This window comes from Tubulanus polymorphus, chromosome 3 (assembly GCF_964204645.1).
Source record: "Tubulanus polymorphus chromosome 3, tnTubPoly1.2, whole genome shotgun sequence".
NCBI classification, from domain to species: Eukaryota; Metazoa; Nemertea; class Palaeonemertea; order Tubulaniformes; family Tubulanidae; genus Tubulanus; species Tubulanus polymorphus.
Genome location: NC_134027.1, coordinates 14,225,503 through 14,245,653, shown reverse-complemented (window position 1 = coordinate 14,245,653; position 20,151 = coordinate 14,225,503). Strand labels below are relative to the sequence as shown.

The following is a 20,151-nucleotide window of genomic DNA, read 5'->3' as shown; positions in this document are numbered from 1 at the left end:
ATGATGTGATCTGTCTGCTTTAATAGCATTAGATATTCTATGATTCTTAGAAGGATTGATATAACTCCCACTCATTTATTTAACAAAAAAATTAATTATTTATTTTTTATCATGTTTACTAATCCAAAATTAATAGCACTTACAACTGTAATTAAAAATAAAATAATATGTTCAGCAGCAAAGTTAATAATATTCCCTGCAGATTTCAATATAAAACCAACAATTGATGCAATAATTCCTGGTAAAGCTGCAGCAGATTTTTTAGATAGTTCCCATAAATATTTTGCTAATTTCTTTAAACCATCCTTAACTTTATCTTGTATAGAATTATTATCATTCGGGGGTTTATCCGGTTTATTGGGAGTAGGAGTAGATTTTAAAGCATTTGATATAGCTAAACCGATTGTTGTAAATAACATAGTTACAGCTGTTAGAATTGAAAGAATTGTTATTCCTTCAAACTTAAATAATAATTTTATTCTATCTTTTAGTGATATGTCAGAATTTGGTTTTAGTATTAACTCTTTAACAACAACTTTTAATCTATTAATACAATAATCATATGATTTTAATAATAATTCCATTTTTTCTTTCTGAAATTCTATGTTATATTCTAAATCATCAATTTCTTTTTCTAAATATGCATTTCTTTTTTTAAATTCAATTTCTTCAATAACTTTAAATTCTCTATCTAATTTTAATTGTTCTAATTCTTTTCTGGTGTCAAATAATCTATTTTCTAAAGGTTTAATTTTATTATATCTAATATTTTTTTCGCGCGCAATTTTATCGGCTTCATTTCGTATACTTATTATTTCTCTAATTGTTTTTTTTAGAAAACATACTTAAAGCTTCTATTTCTTGATCTGTTGCATCAAGTAATCCATTCGGTAAAAGTTTTTCAGTTTGAACTTCGTTTGATTTAAGTTTACTAGTTTTGGAAGTTTTATTCTGTTCAGAAGTTGTTTCTGTTTCTGAATTTTTATTGATTATTTTTAATAAGTCATCAATTCTTTGACTCAATTCTGGCATATTATCATCTCTTTCTTTTTGTGTAACATCAGTTATTTCATTACTATTACTTATTCTCTTAATTCTAAATGTTTCTAAATTTTTCAAAGTTGATTCCGCTGATATTTTAGTTAGTCTTGTCCTTTGATTAGTGATATCAATATAATAATCACCATCCAAATGATAATAATATTTACCTTTAAAAAGTTTTAAATTTTCTACTAAAAGTCTGGCGCCTCTATCATTTATATTATACCCAGACCTTTCAAATACAGGTTGGAAATTATATATAAATTCATTATTTTCTAAATCTTGTCTTGATAAACCTTGATTTTCATTTTCAGGATTTATTCTCGATCTAGTTCTTCTAATATAATCCTCTGTTGATGGGGCCTTAGAACCACTATCTGCTAAATTAGAATTATATGCTGATTCAGTACCATCATCAATATTAGTTTCTGCATCATTATAATCATCATCAATATATCCTTCATTATTATTTCCCATGTCTCCCATTTCATAATCTTCTCCGCCTTCTGCCATTTACATAATAACAAAATTCAAATTTAAAATATAATATTCCTCCGATTACAATTCCTATACAAGATAAAGCTAATTTAGTATTTTCATGGGATTTATTATCATCATTTAGTTTAATTATTTCATGTTGAATATTATCAGTTCTAATATTTTCTGATGTATTATAATCCGGTTTAGAATCATTATTTAATTTAATATTATTAGTTTTAGTTTCTGTTGATTGAATTTGTTTTTTATTTTTTTCACCTTCCATTAATTTTGGAGCAGTGATAATCTTTTTATTTATATCATTTAATCCAAATGAATTATTTATTGTTGCAGTTTTAATTAGATTATTATAACCAATTATATTTCCCATCTTTAGTACTAAATCATTAGAAATAATTAATAGATTAGGGCCTATACAATAATTTAGTCTTACATGTGATTTATCTAAATAATTTTGATATCTTACAATGTTTTCTGGAATCGATCTATTTTTATCATTATGAATAGAATCTTCAAATAATACTTTGAATTGTTTCTGCGCATCGAATGAAGTGTTATCATTTCCAATTATTGGGGATCTTGTTTCAACTTGCGCACCTAGAATACAAATTAAATAAGTTCTAATAGATTGATTTATTCTTTGTATACCTGATTTTGTAAAACCTTCACCATTTTCTAAAATGAAATTAACCCAACCATTATTATTATCAATTTTATAATTATGATAAGCTCCAATTCTATGCATATAATCAATTCTTTTTATTTCAAACTCTTCACCAACACCTTGCAATTTACCATGCGCTCTAAAATCGGAATTAATATTTATATTAAATTCGTTACATATTTTATAAAACTTAGATAGATTAATATTATTATCCAATTCTTTAAAATATTTAGACCCGGGTGAAGGACATTCTAATTCATTTAATATTATTCTGATTTGAAAATATGTGTGAAATCTAAATATTGTGTGAATTAATCTAAATCAGAATACATCAAATTTTTATCTAAGTTATTTAAATGATCATTCCAACTTATTCCACATCCTGTTGTTGCACAATAAACAGCAAAATCTAATTGGTTCTGCCAATATTTCATATTAGATTTTACTTTATATATATGGTATTCATCTCGAGTAAAAGTAACTTCATATGTATTAAATATATTTTCCATTTTAGAAATTAAAAACTGTGATTCAGTAACATAAATTTCTAAATTAGTTAATGAATTTAAAACTACATTTTTATATGTAATATTTTTCTTAAAATCTATTGCAGGAATATTATATTTAATTGATTTATTATATTGGAAAGCTTTTGGAAACCCCATTTATATAATTAAAAAATTAATAATTAACTAATTCTTTTAATAATTTATCTTGTTCTTCAACTGTTATATGACCATTTAAACTTATTATATAATCTAGTGTATTCTTTAATTTATTAATTTCTTTTATATTAGTTTTAATTTTTTCTTTATTACTTTTTATATTCAATTTTGAACTTATACCAGTTAAAACACTTGAACTTAATCCTAATACGCCAATTGATATACCTAAAGGTGTTAATGGGCTGAATATTGCTAGAAATGTTATTACAGAACTAATTGTAACCGAACCACTTATAATCAAATATTTTTTCTTTTTTATCTTTAAGTCACTTTCAAATTCTAATATTTGTTTTTCTAAATATGTTTTTAATTTAGCTTTATTTATATCATGAGGAATAATATCAATATTATCAACTTTATCTTCCATTTATTTAGCAAAAAAATTACTTATTAGTAAACTTATAAGCAACAAATATAACAATAACAGTTCCGCCTAAAATCCATATTATTTCATATTTCTGTTGTTCTTTACTCGGGGTATAATAATCTGATAATTTAGGTTTGTATAGATGTAATTTTTCTTTATTGGTTACCGCGTTATATAAACTCATTGCATCATCAACTGATTGAAAATCTCTATGTGAAATCTTCTGATCATATAATTCCTTGTTAATATAATCCATATAGTTTTGCCTCTTTTCTCTATATTCTTCTGCTGCTTTATTATATTTCTCTAATGCTAAGTTATTTCTTTTTTGTTCTGTTAATGAACCATTTTTATCAATATGCTTGAATAAATAACCACCACCAGTAAATGCTAAAGCGTTAACAATCGCCGATCCTATAATAGTTATAATTGCAGAAGCCATTTATTTAGCAAAATAATTACGCATTTATATGGGAGGAATATATTTTTGTTTTTCCAAATAATCAATAGTTAAATTAGATAAAGTAACTGCTAACGTAAATTTTAAAATATCATTTATATCAAATCTATCAACATTAACACTTCCCATTTTGAATACTTTTTTTAATACCATTGAATAACCAACAGTTCCAACTGATAGTAATGCGCCATTATATAATCCAGTTATTATCCACTTATTATCACTCATTTATTTATCAAAAAAATTACTATCTTCAAAATATTTAGTTAACTTATTTATGATTATTTCAACATTTATTTCATTACTACTTTTATGATTATCATATATTTTGGTTAATATGTTTTTATTATCATCAATAATTCCATATTCATTTAATTCATAATATTCTTAAGGTGATTTAATTAAATCAATTACTTTTTCTATATCATAATTTTCTTTATTAATCATTGATGCATTGTTAAATGATTTACTTTTTATATCAGTAATTACATCATTTAGTTTAATTCTCATTTCTTTACCATGTTTAAAATCAAACCCAAAACATATACTCGGTCCAACAGTTATATTCATTTATATAGTGAAAAAAATTACTCTTTACATCTTATAACTAATTCATAAATTACAGGAAAGTTATTCAAATCAATTAAATATCCATTGTGATTTCTAATTTCTAATCTAAAATTATTAAAACGAGGAATGCATGGTTTGAAATCACATTCTGTTAAATTATAATTTATTTGCGTTCCAAATTCTTTAACATTCTTCAATGGTAAAATGTTTAGTAAACCAGAATTACAAGTTATATCTTTAGTTGCTTCGAATGTTTTTGTAGGATCGATTAAATTGCAATAAATATAAAAATGCGTGTAAGGTATTAAGTTTGGTGTAGCAGCATCAATATTTGTAAAAGATCTATCTGGAAGAATTCCTAACAGTTTAGCTATAGGTTTTTTTTACCATAAATTTATGTTTTTCACTATTAGACAACACTTATCTTGATTCCATCAGAACTATCACTTTTTAAAAATCTAATACTAAACCCAGAACTACTACCTAATTTGTGCCAGGCTTTTCTATTAATTTCTTGTGCTAATGTATCTAAATTATATAACCCCGGTTTTAAATATATATAGACCCATGAATCTATGTGTCTATTAAAAACTCAAAAGGCTCTATGTTCAATAGTTTTATTCGATATATTATAAAAAGAATTACATAAACTTATATTAACTAATTTTAAATCTACACAATTCTTGAATTCTCTATCTAATTGTACTAGTATATTATGTGATTTGTAATTAGTAAGTCTTCTAGAATCAACAAATATTCTGTATTCTTTTAATTCTACCATTTATTTTACATATTTTATTCGAAATCTATTTCATGATGCCCTTTTTCATTCTTACCTTTGTATACGAAATAGAAATCACCAGAACATAATTCTTCTAGATCTTCACTTGAAAATCTATGAAATCTATCCGGTAAATATGTTCTGAATTTATATGTATTTCCTTTTAATCCTTCATATTCTAAGTGTATAACTAATTTATCTCCATAGTTATTAGTAACTGTAACAATATCTGTAATTAGATATTTCTTATGGATTGTTAATTCTGTTAACTTTTTGAATTTATAATCTACAGATTTTACATTTGTTATATCTTTAATTCTATCTAGAAATAATTTGTTGTTCTCACTGTGTGTTTGTTTACTCTCCATTTATAATACATATTTTTATTAAAATTTGATTAACACGTTAGAATTCTTTTCATTATCTCGTTCTCTTTTGTTTCTTCTCTTTTAAATTTTAAGTATTCATCTAAATTACATCCATAAGCAACTGTATGAATTCCATCATCTAAAATATATCTTTTATCATCAAATGGGTTTAGACTTATCTTTTCAATTTCTTCAATAAACATTTCATGATCTTCAGATCTTAAACATCTCATTTTATGTTTTCTAACTTCTTCACTGAATATACAATTGATGTTGAAATGAATATTCTTTTCTACTACACTTTTGGTTATTCCTTTTAACTTTTTAGCTTCATGTTCTTTAGTTTTATATGAATACATTTTAGATCTAATACCAATGAATTCAATCATTTCTTCACCGCCTAATTCATCTTTGAATTTACCGGGAACTTTTTTATTATCATTGCTAAACAATTCATGATTTTTAGGATAGTTACTGAAATCAAAATGATGTTTTAATGTTTTTTAATCATCAGTTATGTTATCAGTTTTTATCTTTAATATGTAAGTGTCAGTATCAAAATATAATATTTCTATATGCTTTTCTCCAAAAAGTGGTTGTAATACATTATAATAGAATTCATACATTAGTAATTTTGATAATTCTAAAACTGAAGCGCCAACATAGATTGGTTTATTAAATTTCATTGATGTTCTTCTCATTTTAACTGCAGCTAAATTTTCATCAAATATTCTGTTACCAATGAACTTAGGATATGATTGTAAATGCCTTATCCTTTTACCATTACTGACTAACTCAATATCATTTCTATTTCTAATATTTTCACAAGTCTTACCAATGCATTATTCATTAACTTGAAGAAATCTTTTTCGAAATCAGTTTTAGCTTCAATTCTCTGTTTGGTGTTAAAATCTATATATTTTTCTAACCACTTAGATTGACTAAATGAAATATATCTATGTACTTTTTTTAGAATCATTCCTTGTTTTAGATAAAACTTTAACATTCTGTAATGTACTACATAATTATATTTATCTTCTTGAGTTACCATTAACTTTTCTGTATGAATATGATTTTCGGGTTTAATTCTTTTTTGATAATTTGATAATTCTTCATGTGTTACAGTTTTATGTTCGGGACAGTAAGCTAGATTTCTAGATTTAAATTTTTTATCTTCAGGATATTCTAAATCTACAACAAAGAAGTAACCAGTATCTGAATCATCTGCAATATCTAGAATTCTTTTCTTCCAATCAAATTTATCATTATTTTCATTCTGTAAAACTTCAGTTAATTCAAATACTCCATAAGGTTGTGGTTCCATCATTGCCCAACCATACAAATTATTTGCATCTATATATAATAACTTATATCCGGGGTTATCATTTACATTGAAATATCTATCACCTAATACACCTGAAACTCATATTGAAATCATTATGTGATTTATAAAATGAATATGGAATTGCTCCTTTATATCTCATTAATTGAAAATCATCATTATTTGGGTAATGTTGTTTTAATATCTTTAATTCATCATCAACTAATGATTTTGATAAGTTATCTAATGAACTATTTAAAAATCTATATGAATCTATAAATCTTAGGCAACCAAATTGGAATGATATATAATTCTCAGATGTTTTAGCTAACATTCTAAATTTATAAGTTGGTATTTTATCTTTTGATCTATTTGAATTTAATCTTTCTATTTCATTATTAATTTCTTCTATTTTATGACATAACTGTTTGATAAATAAATGTGCATCATATCCTGATAGATCATGAAATATAACTGGTACAAAGTTAATTTTCTTAGCTTGTAAGTTACAATTCTCATGTGCTGCGCCTCTAAACTTTCCATTCAAATGATCATGGTCTCTTACTTTTTTATCTTTATAATTAAATATCTTTTCACAATAATAACATTTATCTGTAAACGCAAATTCTTCTTTATCTTCTTCTGTCATTATAATTTCTATATTTGTATTCAATAATTTACTAAATCTTATTTCATATTCAATTAATAAGTCACAAAAATGATTGATAACATTTTCATTTCTATAATGATAATATTCACTTTCAATTAGTTCTGGATAATCAGATTTAATATATAACCCGAAAGCAGCAGCTGATTGATGAATCTTTTTAATAGTATTTGTTTTTGGTGGTTCATCTGAAAAATCATTTTCATTAGAATTTAATTTCTTTCTTTTATAATATATTTCTTTTCTATCTTGATCAGTTAGTTCTTTATTTAATGATTCAAAATCTCCATATATTACAAATGGTACTTTATTTTTGTAATCATATTTTTTGAATTCTAATATTTTATCTTTTTCATTTGGTAAAACTAATTTACAATAATCATGATTTTCACATAATTGTTTATGATTTAATAATGTTCTTTCATTACTGAATTTATGTAAACATTTTCTACAAAGATATATTTTATGGTGATCATTTTCTGATTTAAAAAATAAATTGATTTGTTTAATCCACATATAATGATTCTCATAATATAATATATCTATAACATCGTTTGAATCATAATCTTTTGATAGGTATAAAGGTTCTAATGTATAATGTTTTATATTGTTACCTTTTGTATTTGGTAATTTGATTAAATCAAATAAATTTATCTTTATATTTATCTCTTTCTATTTTTGGGATGTTTTTAATTATAACAGGATACTTATCTATCTTATAATTATTTTCAAATTGTTTATAATTTGTTAATCTAAAACTATGTTGTTTATAATCTTCAACTGGGTGTAAACAACTTATTATAGCCCATAGAAAACATTTATCATCTTCATTTTGTACATTAATAACAGCATTAGTTTTAAATGGTAGTTTAATATAACTCGATGCTTCAATATCTGGTTCTTTATAATATGATACATTATTTTCATCAATTGGTTTTGATTTTGTTAACTTATTATATTTTGTGTTATAAACATGTAAAGTCATAAATATTATTTCATCAAATATTAAACCAGATCCTTCAAAATATTTCTCTTCTATTTTAGTTTTTACTTCATTATAAAATTTATCTAATTTATCATCTATATGTTGTTTTGAAATAATATGTTGTGAATGAGAATTTATATTATATATTGGTTTATCTTCAGATTTTATAAACTTTACTTTAGAAGATATACTAATTTAAGGATATTCAACATCAGTTATTATTTTTATAATTTCTTTCATATTTTCTAAATGTTTTTTATTTTCTTCTAATGTTTTTCCTTTATGAAATTTAAACTCGATAGCTGCTGGACCAATATCACTTTTAAATGCTTCGGTCATCTCTATATCTTTTTGATTATCTAATGAATTAATATAATTTCTTACATCTTCCATGTATGGTCTTTTATTGTTTAATTTATTTTTTATGCTTTTAATTGTCTTCTGTTTCTTATCATTATCTTTATCAAAATAATCTTCACCTAAAATATCATTATTCTTATTTCTAATATGACTTTTAGATTTTAAATGTTCTTTATAATATCTTTTATCACTGAATGATTGATTACATGTATCACGTTTGTATGTTTCTTTTTCATTCTTTAATTCATCTAATTTAGTTTCTAATATATCATCTTTATATTCTAGTTTCAATTTATTCTCTAAATGTGTTTTAGTTTTATTGTGTCTTGATTTTTGGGATTTATCTATATTGATATTACATTTTGGGCAGTAGTACTTATTTGCTTCCATTTTAATACTAAATTTTTTTTTTAAATTGATTTTAGAAGTTCAATGATTTATATCATGCATTATTTCAATAACACTTTACTAACACTTTTAATGTTTAAAAATCTAACTCACACAAATATGAATATTGAAATAATGTTGTAAATATATACTTTTATATTGAATAATCTGTCAATTTAAATGTTATTCATTTACATGAACATTTTAAGAGTAATAGGGGTAATGGGCTTTCAGGTTAAAGGTTGAATGGTCGAGTTCATTAAAAACAAATATTAAAAGTAATTTAAAACTATAATATATTTTCATAACCGTGTGTATTTCAGTTGAATAATAGAATAATTATTATTATTAAAATATATTTGATTATATGAATTTGTGTATTGTAAATAAATCAATTGGTCGCGGAACGGAGCGGTTGCGAAGTGGAGCGACCAATTGATTTAATACAATATGCTTTTAAAATTTAAATTATTGATATCTTAGAATAAATATTTAGTTATAATATAAAATGCACACGGTTATGAAAATATATTATAGTTTTAAATTACTTTTAATGTTTTGTTTTTTAATGAGCTCGACCATTCGGCCTTTGGCTTGAAAGCCCATTACCCCTATTAATCATGTATAATCAAAGATAAAGACAATCCATTGAAGAGTCTTCTAAACTTCCAAAATTACTGGATTTCATCTATGGATGGACGACGGATAAAAAGTGATCTGACTCATGCATATTATTCTACTGTAATACATTTTATACCAGATCCACTTAAAGAAAATTTGCCGTTGTTTATCATGATGACAACCATTTTGACTAGAGGTAATTGATGATAAACACCAATCAAGTTTTGGAATCTAATCTTCTAATCTACGCCATTTCTTCCAATTAATATTATATTGTATGCATTAAGTACAGTTTTCAAAATGCAACTTTTGATATACATTATTGAAAATACATCGCAGAATAGATTTTTAATCTTTCTGCATGCATATCGCCAGACTGCCGGGTGTTGGTTATGTTGAGTACTATGATGTAATAAAAAATTTGCACACCTGGATACTTCATGTGTCAAGGTCGCTGTTGCAACTCTGAACCCTTGTGAACGCAATAATATGAGGGCAATCATTAAAAATCTGCAATGCATTACCATGGTAACTCTCACAGATTGTGGTAATAACCAAGATTTAACTAGGGGTCCAGGGACACCATGCCCACTTGGGAAGTGGTTTCAAATGCTCAACAATCTAACAATTTCAATATTAAAACTCACCACAATTATAGACGGTGTCATGAAGTACACCTTTGCAATTGATTGTGGTGACAAAATATGCATAGATACAAATATAACATAGAAGAAATACTAAGTTATTGTATTATTCAACGACCCTGGTGGCCATATACAAAAACCAATGACCTTGAAACTCACTAAAATCATAGGGCACGTTATGAGCTACAACTTTCTAATTCATTGTGGTTACAAAATATGCTTAGATATCAATATAATGTGAAAAAACTTCCCACCTTAATGAGTCCTGATGACACCAAGATGGCCACCAATTGTGCCATAATTGGCTGATCAAAAATACCTGTCTCAGGTATAAAACATCCGTTTCCAAAGAATACCCATCACAAATTGAGATGAGAAATGGAAAACCAGTAGGAAGCTACAGGACTCAGAATTCGGGTCAAAATTGACATTCTTGGGCACTAAAAAGGTCATAGGACAGCCATCTTGAGTCCGATCGACCCAATTTTTCTAATGCTGATGGGCCCTTGGAGGATTCAACTATATATGAAAGATCAAGGTAATTGATCAAAGCATCTTCAAAATTTCCCTCAAAAAGTTCGAAAATGTGTAAAATGTGCTGATTTTGGCAAACAACAAAGGCTGCCAGTCAGCCATCTTGATTCTGACAGGGCCAGTTTTTGGGCTGAAGATGTGTCAAGGGTAGATACATGTGTAACCCAAATATCAAAACATTACATTGAATTCCCAAAATAACTGGATTCCGTCTACGGACGGACGGACGGACGTAAAGTGAACGCAATAGCCCGCTGGCACTAAAGTCCCAAGTGGGCTAAAAAGCGATTCAATTTGTCGAAGTTATCACAGAGAATTTCAAAAGGTTATTCCTATGCTCTCAATAATTTGAAAAAATTAATGCTACACTTTAACCCAAATACTTAATCCAACATATGAATTAATCAAAACAGATTTAACAAATTGGCATAAAGAAGAGGGATTCTACTGACCATTGATAAACAGAATGCATTGGGATTAAAATCAGTTCCTAGAGCAACCACAACATCATTATCGATCATCTTCCTTACAGGTGGTGCTTTAAGACGTAGTATATAAGCCGTAGTTGGCAGGATAACAGCAACACAATTATTACGAGCCATCTCTAAAATTCCATTATCAGATATCTCTTCCAAATGAGATATAGCAGTGGCACCTATTTCAGCTCCCATCTAAGAGAATAAACAAATTTAGGATGAGCAAATGAGGTCAGGTGGGCTTTATTCACTTTAGGTTCATTGTCCCATGGATGATAGACAGTTGCTGAAGCATATATTGTTGTATATTTTTCATCAACTCAATTTTGGTTTAGTCACCATTTTACTATTTTAGGTATATTAGGTGGGCTTGGCTTTAAAACAAATCCATGAAGTGGTCCATAAAACATTAATCGTAACAACAATGCAGCATGCAGGTTGTTGTAAATTTGATTTAATTTAATTTCTTTATTTCGTACCGAAGGGTACAATGCTTATTGAGCTGGAAAAAAAACACAATATTTACAACAAGTACAGTATGTGGGACACTAGAAAAGTAATATTATTCAGTATTTGTATCAACATATAGTAATACCAGTATGTGATCTCTTTAAGACATAATATACTTAACATGTGCAAAAATTTATCTAAAAAGGTAAATACATTTCACTATCCTGGTGATTTTTATCACCGGGATAAGAGCATTTATCCCGAGCATTTAACAAAAAGAAAATGGCTGAAATTTCGATCTAATGTCTCACTTCAGAACTAACTCATAGGATTTCTAGATATAATCGATTCCAATGCTAAAATAAACAAGAAACAAAATTCTTAATATGGACTAAATTTACATTAGTGTATGCTTAATCAGCATCAAAATTAAACATTGGTACTTTAGATAAGAGATAAGCAGAACAAATGAAAAATAGTGAAAACTATTGGATTGAATTCAAATGATGGGAGAAGACTGACTTTTTACAGATAATTAGATCGAAAATAAGGATGCTGGAAATATCAAGAAAAAAACATCTTTTTCGAATTATGAATGCAAACCCATAGGCCTACCTATCTTCGGCATGAAATTTTTGGCAGAATTTCAGAGAATCTGTGCTCCAAGTAATCAAAAAGGCCTAAGATGTCCCCCTCGATTGAATCCAGAAGATTTCATGAAAATCTGTCTATTGATACGATCAACTGCATGACGATTCATCATGGTAGCGGATTTCCCCATTGACTCAAATAGACTCTCCCCACACTCATAGTGAGACGATTTCTATACACTGTGTATGAAGTTTGATAGACAATCAATTTTCGTAAATTGAACAATTTCCAAGTTCCCAATTTTACTGCCCTTCTATAAAATTCACTGCTTATCACGGCCAGCAGCGACGAACCCTGGCAGTTGAATCATTTACAGTTTCCATGAAAACTTAAACCAGGCCACGCATGAGGCGCGCTTGTCATATACAAATGTACATGCACAGATCAATACATCACATAGCAGCGAGTATGTAACGAGCACGTGTCTGAAGCATGAATATACGTAAAAGGGCATGTGTTCTTCCGAAATGAAATGTAGTTCCAACAACAAATAAATAATTAAATTGATAAATAAGCAACGAATTCCGATGAAATTCAATAGGGTTAGAGCTTTTATTAATGCATTGAATGTTTTGAAAATTCCGAAGAGAAATTAAGCCTCGTTTGGAAGTTAATTTGTACCATAGGAAGAAAGTTTTGTATGCGATACCAAAATGGACTTTGCTAAAGCAAATGTCCATAATGATTGAAAACTATATTTGCAGTTTAGATCACAGGATATAGATGCAGATAGATGTGTTGCTACAGCAGTAATTAGGGTTCTGCTGCTTCGCAGAAACCCTCTAGTAATTCTCATGACTTAAACCTTTTCCATTTTCGAGACAAATAAAACGTAACTCCTCTCAGATTCGACTACTAACAGGTTATAACAAAATTTTCAATTCTGAAAGAAATATAACTTAGTGTCTGACCATTTCGGATTTGTGTATAGTAATTTTTTATGAAATAATCTTGCTTAAAAGAATTTTACCATGTCAAAAGAGCAAACAAGAATGTATGTAGGCATGAATCTAATATCTAAGCTACATTGAGTTCTATCATATAATAGCTTTATGAGTGGCTAAATGAATAGACCCTATAGCCCAGTGGGCAACGTGCTGGTCTTACGTGCAGTATTTCGCCTGATCGAAACCGGGCTCTGCTCGCATTTTAACATTCCTTTTTATTTCTATAGGCTTATGGACATTTTATTTATAGTTTTCAATAGTGTTGGTCGTACGGTCATATTAAATATGGATTTTCTTACAGCCAGGATTTTTATTGTAAGCAGGTAATTCTCGACATGGTAGATATCCTTACAACGTTCTATTCACCAAACAGCCCAGCCATACAATATAATACACGTTTTGAATCAATGGAATGTGTCTGTATGTCCATCTGTCTTTCAGCTGTTGAGCTTTGTTAATGGTTTCGTAATCCATAAACACATTATAACTTCGTCCAGAGGCTTATTGTTATTAGAGGTAGGTCTACAAATCTTCACACTTATTGAAAATTTGTTTGTGACCATAAGTGGTTTTGAGCTTGATCGTAAACCAGGTTGTGCAAATACTAGTGGAGAGAATACAAATTGTGTTTGATTCTAATAACGAAGTGACTACTCAGTTTATTCGGCTGCATAAACTTTCACTAGGTTTGTTGTCCATTACTTTTTTTAGTATGGATTTAGAAGTCCTTAAAATCTAGTATCAACAGCGGCCCAGGACCAGAATAGATTTAATACATAATAATATTGATAATAGTGATATATCAGTGATCTACATATGTATGTTTTGATATATTTCAACACAATTTTATCGATTTTAACAATTTTACAATTAACAGTGATATATTCTCTGTTTTTTGTTCAGCACATCAACCTATCAGATTAAGATTCAGAGTTCTTAATAGAACAAATCAAGATCTTTAGTGATGTGATATTATCAAAATGCTTTACAAATGCATGTTGAAATCAATTAACATTTATTGAGTACACATGATTTAGTTCAGTTGCAAAGCTGGATCACATCAGAAACATGGTATAAGTACATATACACGCATGTGCCATATGGCAACAGGTACGATTGATTAGTTCATGCAACTCTCAACAGAACTATGAAAGCAACAAAAAAGGTACATCAGAACTTTTCGTTTGGTAGCCCTAGTACCGCGAGTACCCCCACGCTTCTTCAAAAAAGTCGTACGTTTTAAACTGATAAGAATTATTATAAGAATTGGGGAAATCTTTGTGCGCTGGCGAATGTGACATTTAAACCAGCAAGGCAGAAACCTTTTGTCGCTGCTTTGCAGCTATATTTTCATATTTCAATTTATTTCATCATACTAAAATCGGCGGAGTGTCAAACTCCCCCTCGACAGCATTACAGCATTCTAGGTCTTTGTATTCACTGCGATTGTGCTAATGTATATTTTGTCCTAAGATTGGTTTTGTGTCCATAACTAGAGTTTAAGTAGACATTTATTTGCGAAGAGTGTCGACTAAACGAGTAGAAAATGGGAGCAAATTTATAACAAACGCACTGGTCGGCATCATCGCAGAGGTTTTCGAATCCTGGAGAATTCCAGAGACACTCGGCAAGGCGATTTACAAGCGCCGACCCAGGCCCATGTCGAGTGGGGGTTCGGGGGTAGCCAGCGAACTTTAAATTTTCAAAGTGCCCTTCACAGTCAGTGTCAAAAAATTTGGGTTGAGGTTTTTTAAAATTGAAATTAATCCATTCTCAAATTATTTATCCAGATACCCAGATACTTCATATTCAAGATCTGTCCCTTTTTCAATAGGAAAATACCCCGAATTGACTCAGCATTTTGATATAGTTAACTTGATTTCTAATGGATGAAGGAGCATGTTATTTCCTATTAATTATCTGTACATTTTGTATATTACTGAACCAAATCTCATTGACTTAATTAGGCCTTCTGTGGAAAAATTGTCCTGTTTAATTTTAAAACATATATCGTTATTAATCCCCTCAATGAATAATAGGCAAGAATCCAGGATTATTCAAATTGTACAAATCCCAAATTAACGATTTTGAAGCAGAATATTTTTCACATTCTATCCATTTTCTATACTAATTTTTCTAAAAAATGATTATAGAATTTTGCTATAAAATGTTCTTTTCAAATCATGAAGTGGGGATTTTAACCTACTTTGAATCATTGGGTATTTTTACCTTTTCAATTTGTTCCATTGATGATGGCTTTTTCTAAGAAAAATGGTATATGTTATGGATCTGATGACATTGGCTCTAAAGACATTGACTTCGGACATAAAAAGCTGATGTAGAAAGTCTTAGAAGTAATATGAAATTAGGCAAGTCTATTTAATAGACATGGGACTTACTCTGATGTGAATCTATTTCCATACGAGTAGTTTGAGAAATTACGCATGTGAATTGATTTTCACATGTGTAGCTGGTAAAACTACGCATGCGAATTCGATTTCACACACTTAGTTAAAGAAATCACACGTGTGAATAAGATTTGCCATGCATAGTTAAAAAATTCACACGTGTGAATTTGATTTCACATGTGTAGTTAACAAATTCACACGTGTGAATTTGATTTCACACATGTAGTTAAAGAATTTACACGTGTGAATTCAATTTCACATGTGTTATTTCAGGATTCACGCGTGTTTTTACCATTTCACATGTGTGAATTTTTCGTAAGGGTTTTCACAGTGAAAAAGTGTTTTTCTAAAAACTGAACACTAGGCAATTTTAACCACGATTTTGTTGAATCGCCTTGTATAGTGTTCCCCAACATGCACCAGTCAATTTCAAGCAAAAAACCATGTTAGCTAGGTGCCCTTTTTTCAATTAAATAACTAAATTAGATATATCATTACCACCATCAGTGACCATGCAACCATGATTATGAAAAAAAAAAAATTTTGTTTCTTTGTCTCTGTACAAAGCTTTGAAAAACGCAGCCCAGGTGTTGGAATTGATACTTCCAATAATAATGGTCATATCAATGGTAATAACAAACATAATCATCATAATCAGAAATAGTATGTTTTTGTTCACTATGTACTATTACTGATTACGATAATTATGTTTGTTGCTTGCAATTGCAATGGTGACCTAAGCCGGTTTTTACGAAGCACCCCCCCCCCATTTTAACGAAATACCCGTTTGCAACTTGTTGCACAAGTAGACTACGCCTACCATATTCACGAATCAGACCAGTCAATATTGATTAACAATAATCATCATTTTTTTATGCAGAGCCTTTTGTCTTAACTGCACCAAAGTACCCCAAAGTAACATGCCGTACATGTAAAATCTTGCTGAAAAACAACTGTTTATTTTCAACCATGGTCAGGTCAAAATTCGTCAATGTCACTGGAAGCAGAGACTGGGCCGAGGCGAAGAGACAATTTTTAATCTTACACTAAAGATGACCTTTTAAAAGGATTTGTAAAAGACTTTCTATTTCAATTTTACAGGCACTAAGTCGAAGAAAGCTATTCCAGCTGCATTTTTAAATTTTTGTAGACTTGCATCAGATTACAAAAATGCTTCATCAATCAATATAATTGTGAAAGTAGGCGATGTCGACCAAAGTCGCTTATATAAACAGTTCATTCGGATAGTTAAAGAGATTTACGAAAATGAAGTCAGCATTGAGTCACCACCAATTTCAGGCGTCAGTACTACGTCAGTTTGTGTCGATATTTAGTTATACCATGAGCCTCGTGGGCATATTCTGAGTTGCCTTCCTTTTTGGAGTCATGACGAAAACCTAGTGGACGTGCGATTTGTGGCATTCTTACCCATTTCCCTGATGCGTCGGGTCGGATTTGGGGAGCGTTGATTTGTGGAGTATAGTATCATTTAGTATCAGGTTGAGCCGAACCAGATGCCACGTGCGAGTTGTTTATGAATGTGACGTCACCCGGTAGCCACATAAGAGGATAGTCACATCAACGTCAGTAGATATCGCTCTGTGAGTGAGCGAGGTGTCTATCTGGCAGTGCGTCTGCCAATTCTGTTGGGCCGTCTCTAGGTATTGCAGATAGAGGAGATTTCTTAGAAGTGAGACCAAAGTTTAGGGCTGTCGACCTCAAGTGTTTTAGCGGCGATGGTGCATGGGAAGATTATTTCCAGATGTTTGCATAGCAGCAGAGATAAATCATTGGAATGAGTCCATGAGGGCTGCTATGTTGTTTACACATCTAAAGGGCCCTGCTAGGCAGCTTGCCTGTTCTCTACCGTGTTCCGATCAGAGAGATTTCACATGTTTAGTCCAGGCGTTGCAAAATAGGTTTGGTGCTAGCCACCAGTCTGAGCTATTTTTGGCCAAATTACGGAATAGGCACAGGAAGAGAAATGAAAGTTTCAGAGAGTTAGGGCAAGCCTTGATTACATTACGTAACCGAGCTTATCCTGGCATGGACATGTTCCAAAAAGACAAATTGTTGCGCACTCATTTTCTCGATGCTCTAGATGACAGTGAGCTTAGAATGAAATTATTCATGAGCAAGAGTAAAGCACTCGTCGATCTCGTCACTCTAGCCGTCGAGTTAGAAGGGTATACTAAGTTAGAAGCCGACCGGCTAGCAGGTGGTCGCTTGAAAAGTGTCTCTGAGAAATCGGGCGGTGATTCTGAGTTGGAAAAGCTGAAAGTACAAGTGGCTCAGCTGACTAATTCACTGGGTGATTTTTAAGTCGGTGTTGGTGTTAGTGTTGGTTGTTAGTGTTAGTGTTAATATCTACCCCTTAACAACCGGTGTTGTGTTAACACTAACACTGGTGTTGGTGTTAACACTGATGTTAACACCGTTGTTAGTGTCAAGATCAGCCTGATTTTATCATCAAGGAGGGATTAACATCATCAGTGGCAGAAGGTAAATAAAAATCTTATTTCACCAATCTAGGCATGTTTTTCCATAACAAAAAACAATGCCAGTGATCAATCAGTACTGTGACCAGCAGCTCATGAGTTTCCTGGAAACATGATTCCTTGAATCTCTTCACTGCATGCATGCACTGCAGTCACATCTCATGCATCTATCACCTAGCCTACAGCTGAGCAGGAACATTCTTTGTAGTTACTGCATGCTACACCTTATACATATTTCGGGGGATTTCGTTTTGAGAAAAGGTATGCCCTGCCTCCTTCTAAGGAATATAACTTCAACCTATAAGCCAGGTTAAATAATCAAGTACAACTAAATGTTAACTTCAGAACAAGTGCTTTTATTTAGATTTTGGTATGAGTGCACCAAAGAGATTTAATTGGACAACTGCCAAAATGGAGAAGGTCCTGAATGGTATGATTGAAAGACACAAACAGTTCTTAGCTTTAAAAAAGCATGGCTGGTCAGCTGAGGTTTATGAACAAGTGGCCAGTGATCTTGGTACTGAGTCAAAGGTGGTGGATAATCTGATAAAAAACTTGGGACAGGACTACAGAGACGTCATGAAAGAGTTAAAGAAATCTGGCATGGGGACAGATGGTGAGCAGTACAAGTGGCCACACCATAACTGTAGGCATGCTGCCTATAATAGCCTCCTGAAGCAAGGTATGACAAAAAATGTCCATTCGTCTTTGTGGGGATAGAAAGGAGGCACCTTGTAATCCATTTGCAACCCTGTGGTTATGAAATTCAACAGATATCTACTGCAATTGAAATTCTAACAACCTTAAGTGTTTCTCGGGTTGCTCTGTGCTGAACGCAGCTCGACGAACAAGATTTGGCCCTCTAACATTTAAAATACCAGCAACAACTTCTTGAAATGGAACAAAGATCATTTTGTTTCACTTAGCAAAATTTCAGAAGAAAATGGCTGCTAACACTTTGTTAGAGCCATAAACTGACGTTGGTGTTAACGCCTAGAGGTTAGTGTTAGTTGCAATTGAAATTTTTACCAAGATAACATTGCCTTGATATTAAGGTCAGTGTTAATGTAACACTAACACTACCTGGAACACTAACACCGTTGATCACACTAACATTCTTTGTAAACACCAACACCGAGTGGGCAGTTTATTTCTGATGATAACTCGGTTGTTAGTGTTAGTGTAAGTATTAACACTCAGTGTTAAAGGGGTCATGAAGAGGTTTTGAAAAAACTTTAAATCTAATTTTTTTTTGTATAAAATATTTACCGTATGCATCTATGGTAGTCTCGTGAAAAAATTTTTTTAATATCTTTATCCAAACTCGAGAAAAGCCTGTAGCAACGGCCCTAGCAACAGGACGCTGGCGTTTGCGCGGTGATGTTGATGACGTCATTCTGAGAACACATCGCCTGCAGCACACTCAGAAGCGTTATTATACAACGCTCATTTTCATTGAATATCGCGCTAATTTTACAGTCTTTCGAAATTCCTATGAACTGTTCCCACAAAGGCAGCGACAAATTTTAGTGGCCAAAACCAAAAGATTTGGCCCTAAGATGATGGACCATAAGAGCGAAAACACCCGGCCTATGGTGTAAACCAGCTTCACACTTCAGAGAAGGATTCTCGCAAATATTACGGCACACATAAACTTGGATACACAAAACTTATGTTTTTATTATCTTAGAGCCTTTTATTCTGCCAAGTGACGCTATTTTCGCGAAT

The 20,151-nt window shown here is 30.3% G+C and overlaps 1 protein-coding gene across 4 annotated transcripts in view; it reads right to left on the bottom strand.

Moving 5' to 3' along the window:
* The window catches only part of LOC141902016 (putative imidazolonepropionase), a 178,455-nt gene that overhangs the window by 43,047 nt on the left and 115,257 nt on the right, over nt 1-20,151 (bottom strand). For 3 of the 4 annotated variants that reach the window (XM_074789644.1, XM_074789645.1, XM_074789647.1), the window contains one exon: nt 11,446-11,664. The exons of the other annotated variant lie outside the window; for it this stretch is intronic. In XM_074789644.1, the coding sequence (XP_074645745.1) occupies nt 11,446-11,664 (219 nt within the window). The remainder of the gene's footprint in view (nt 1-11,445; nt 11,665-20,151) is intronic. 4 annotated transcript variants of the gene reach the window in all.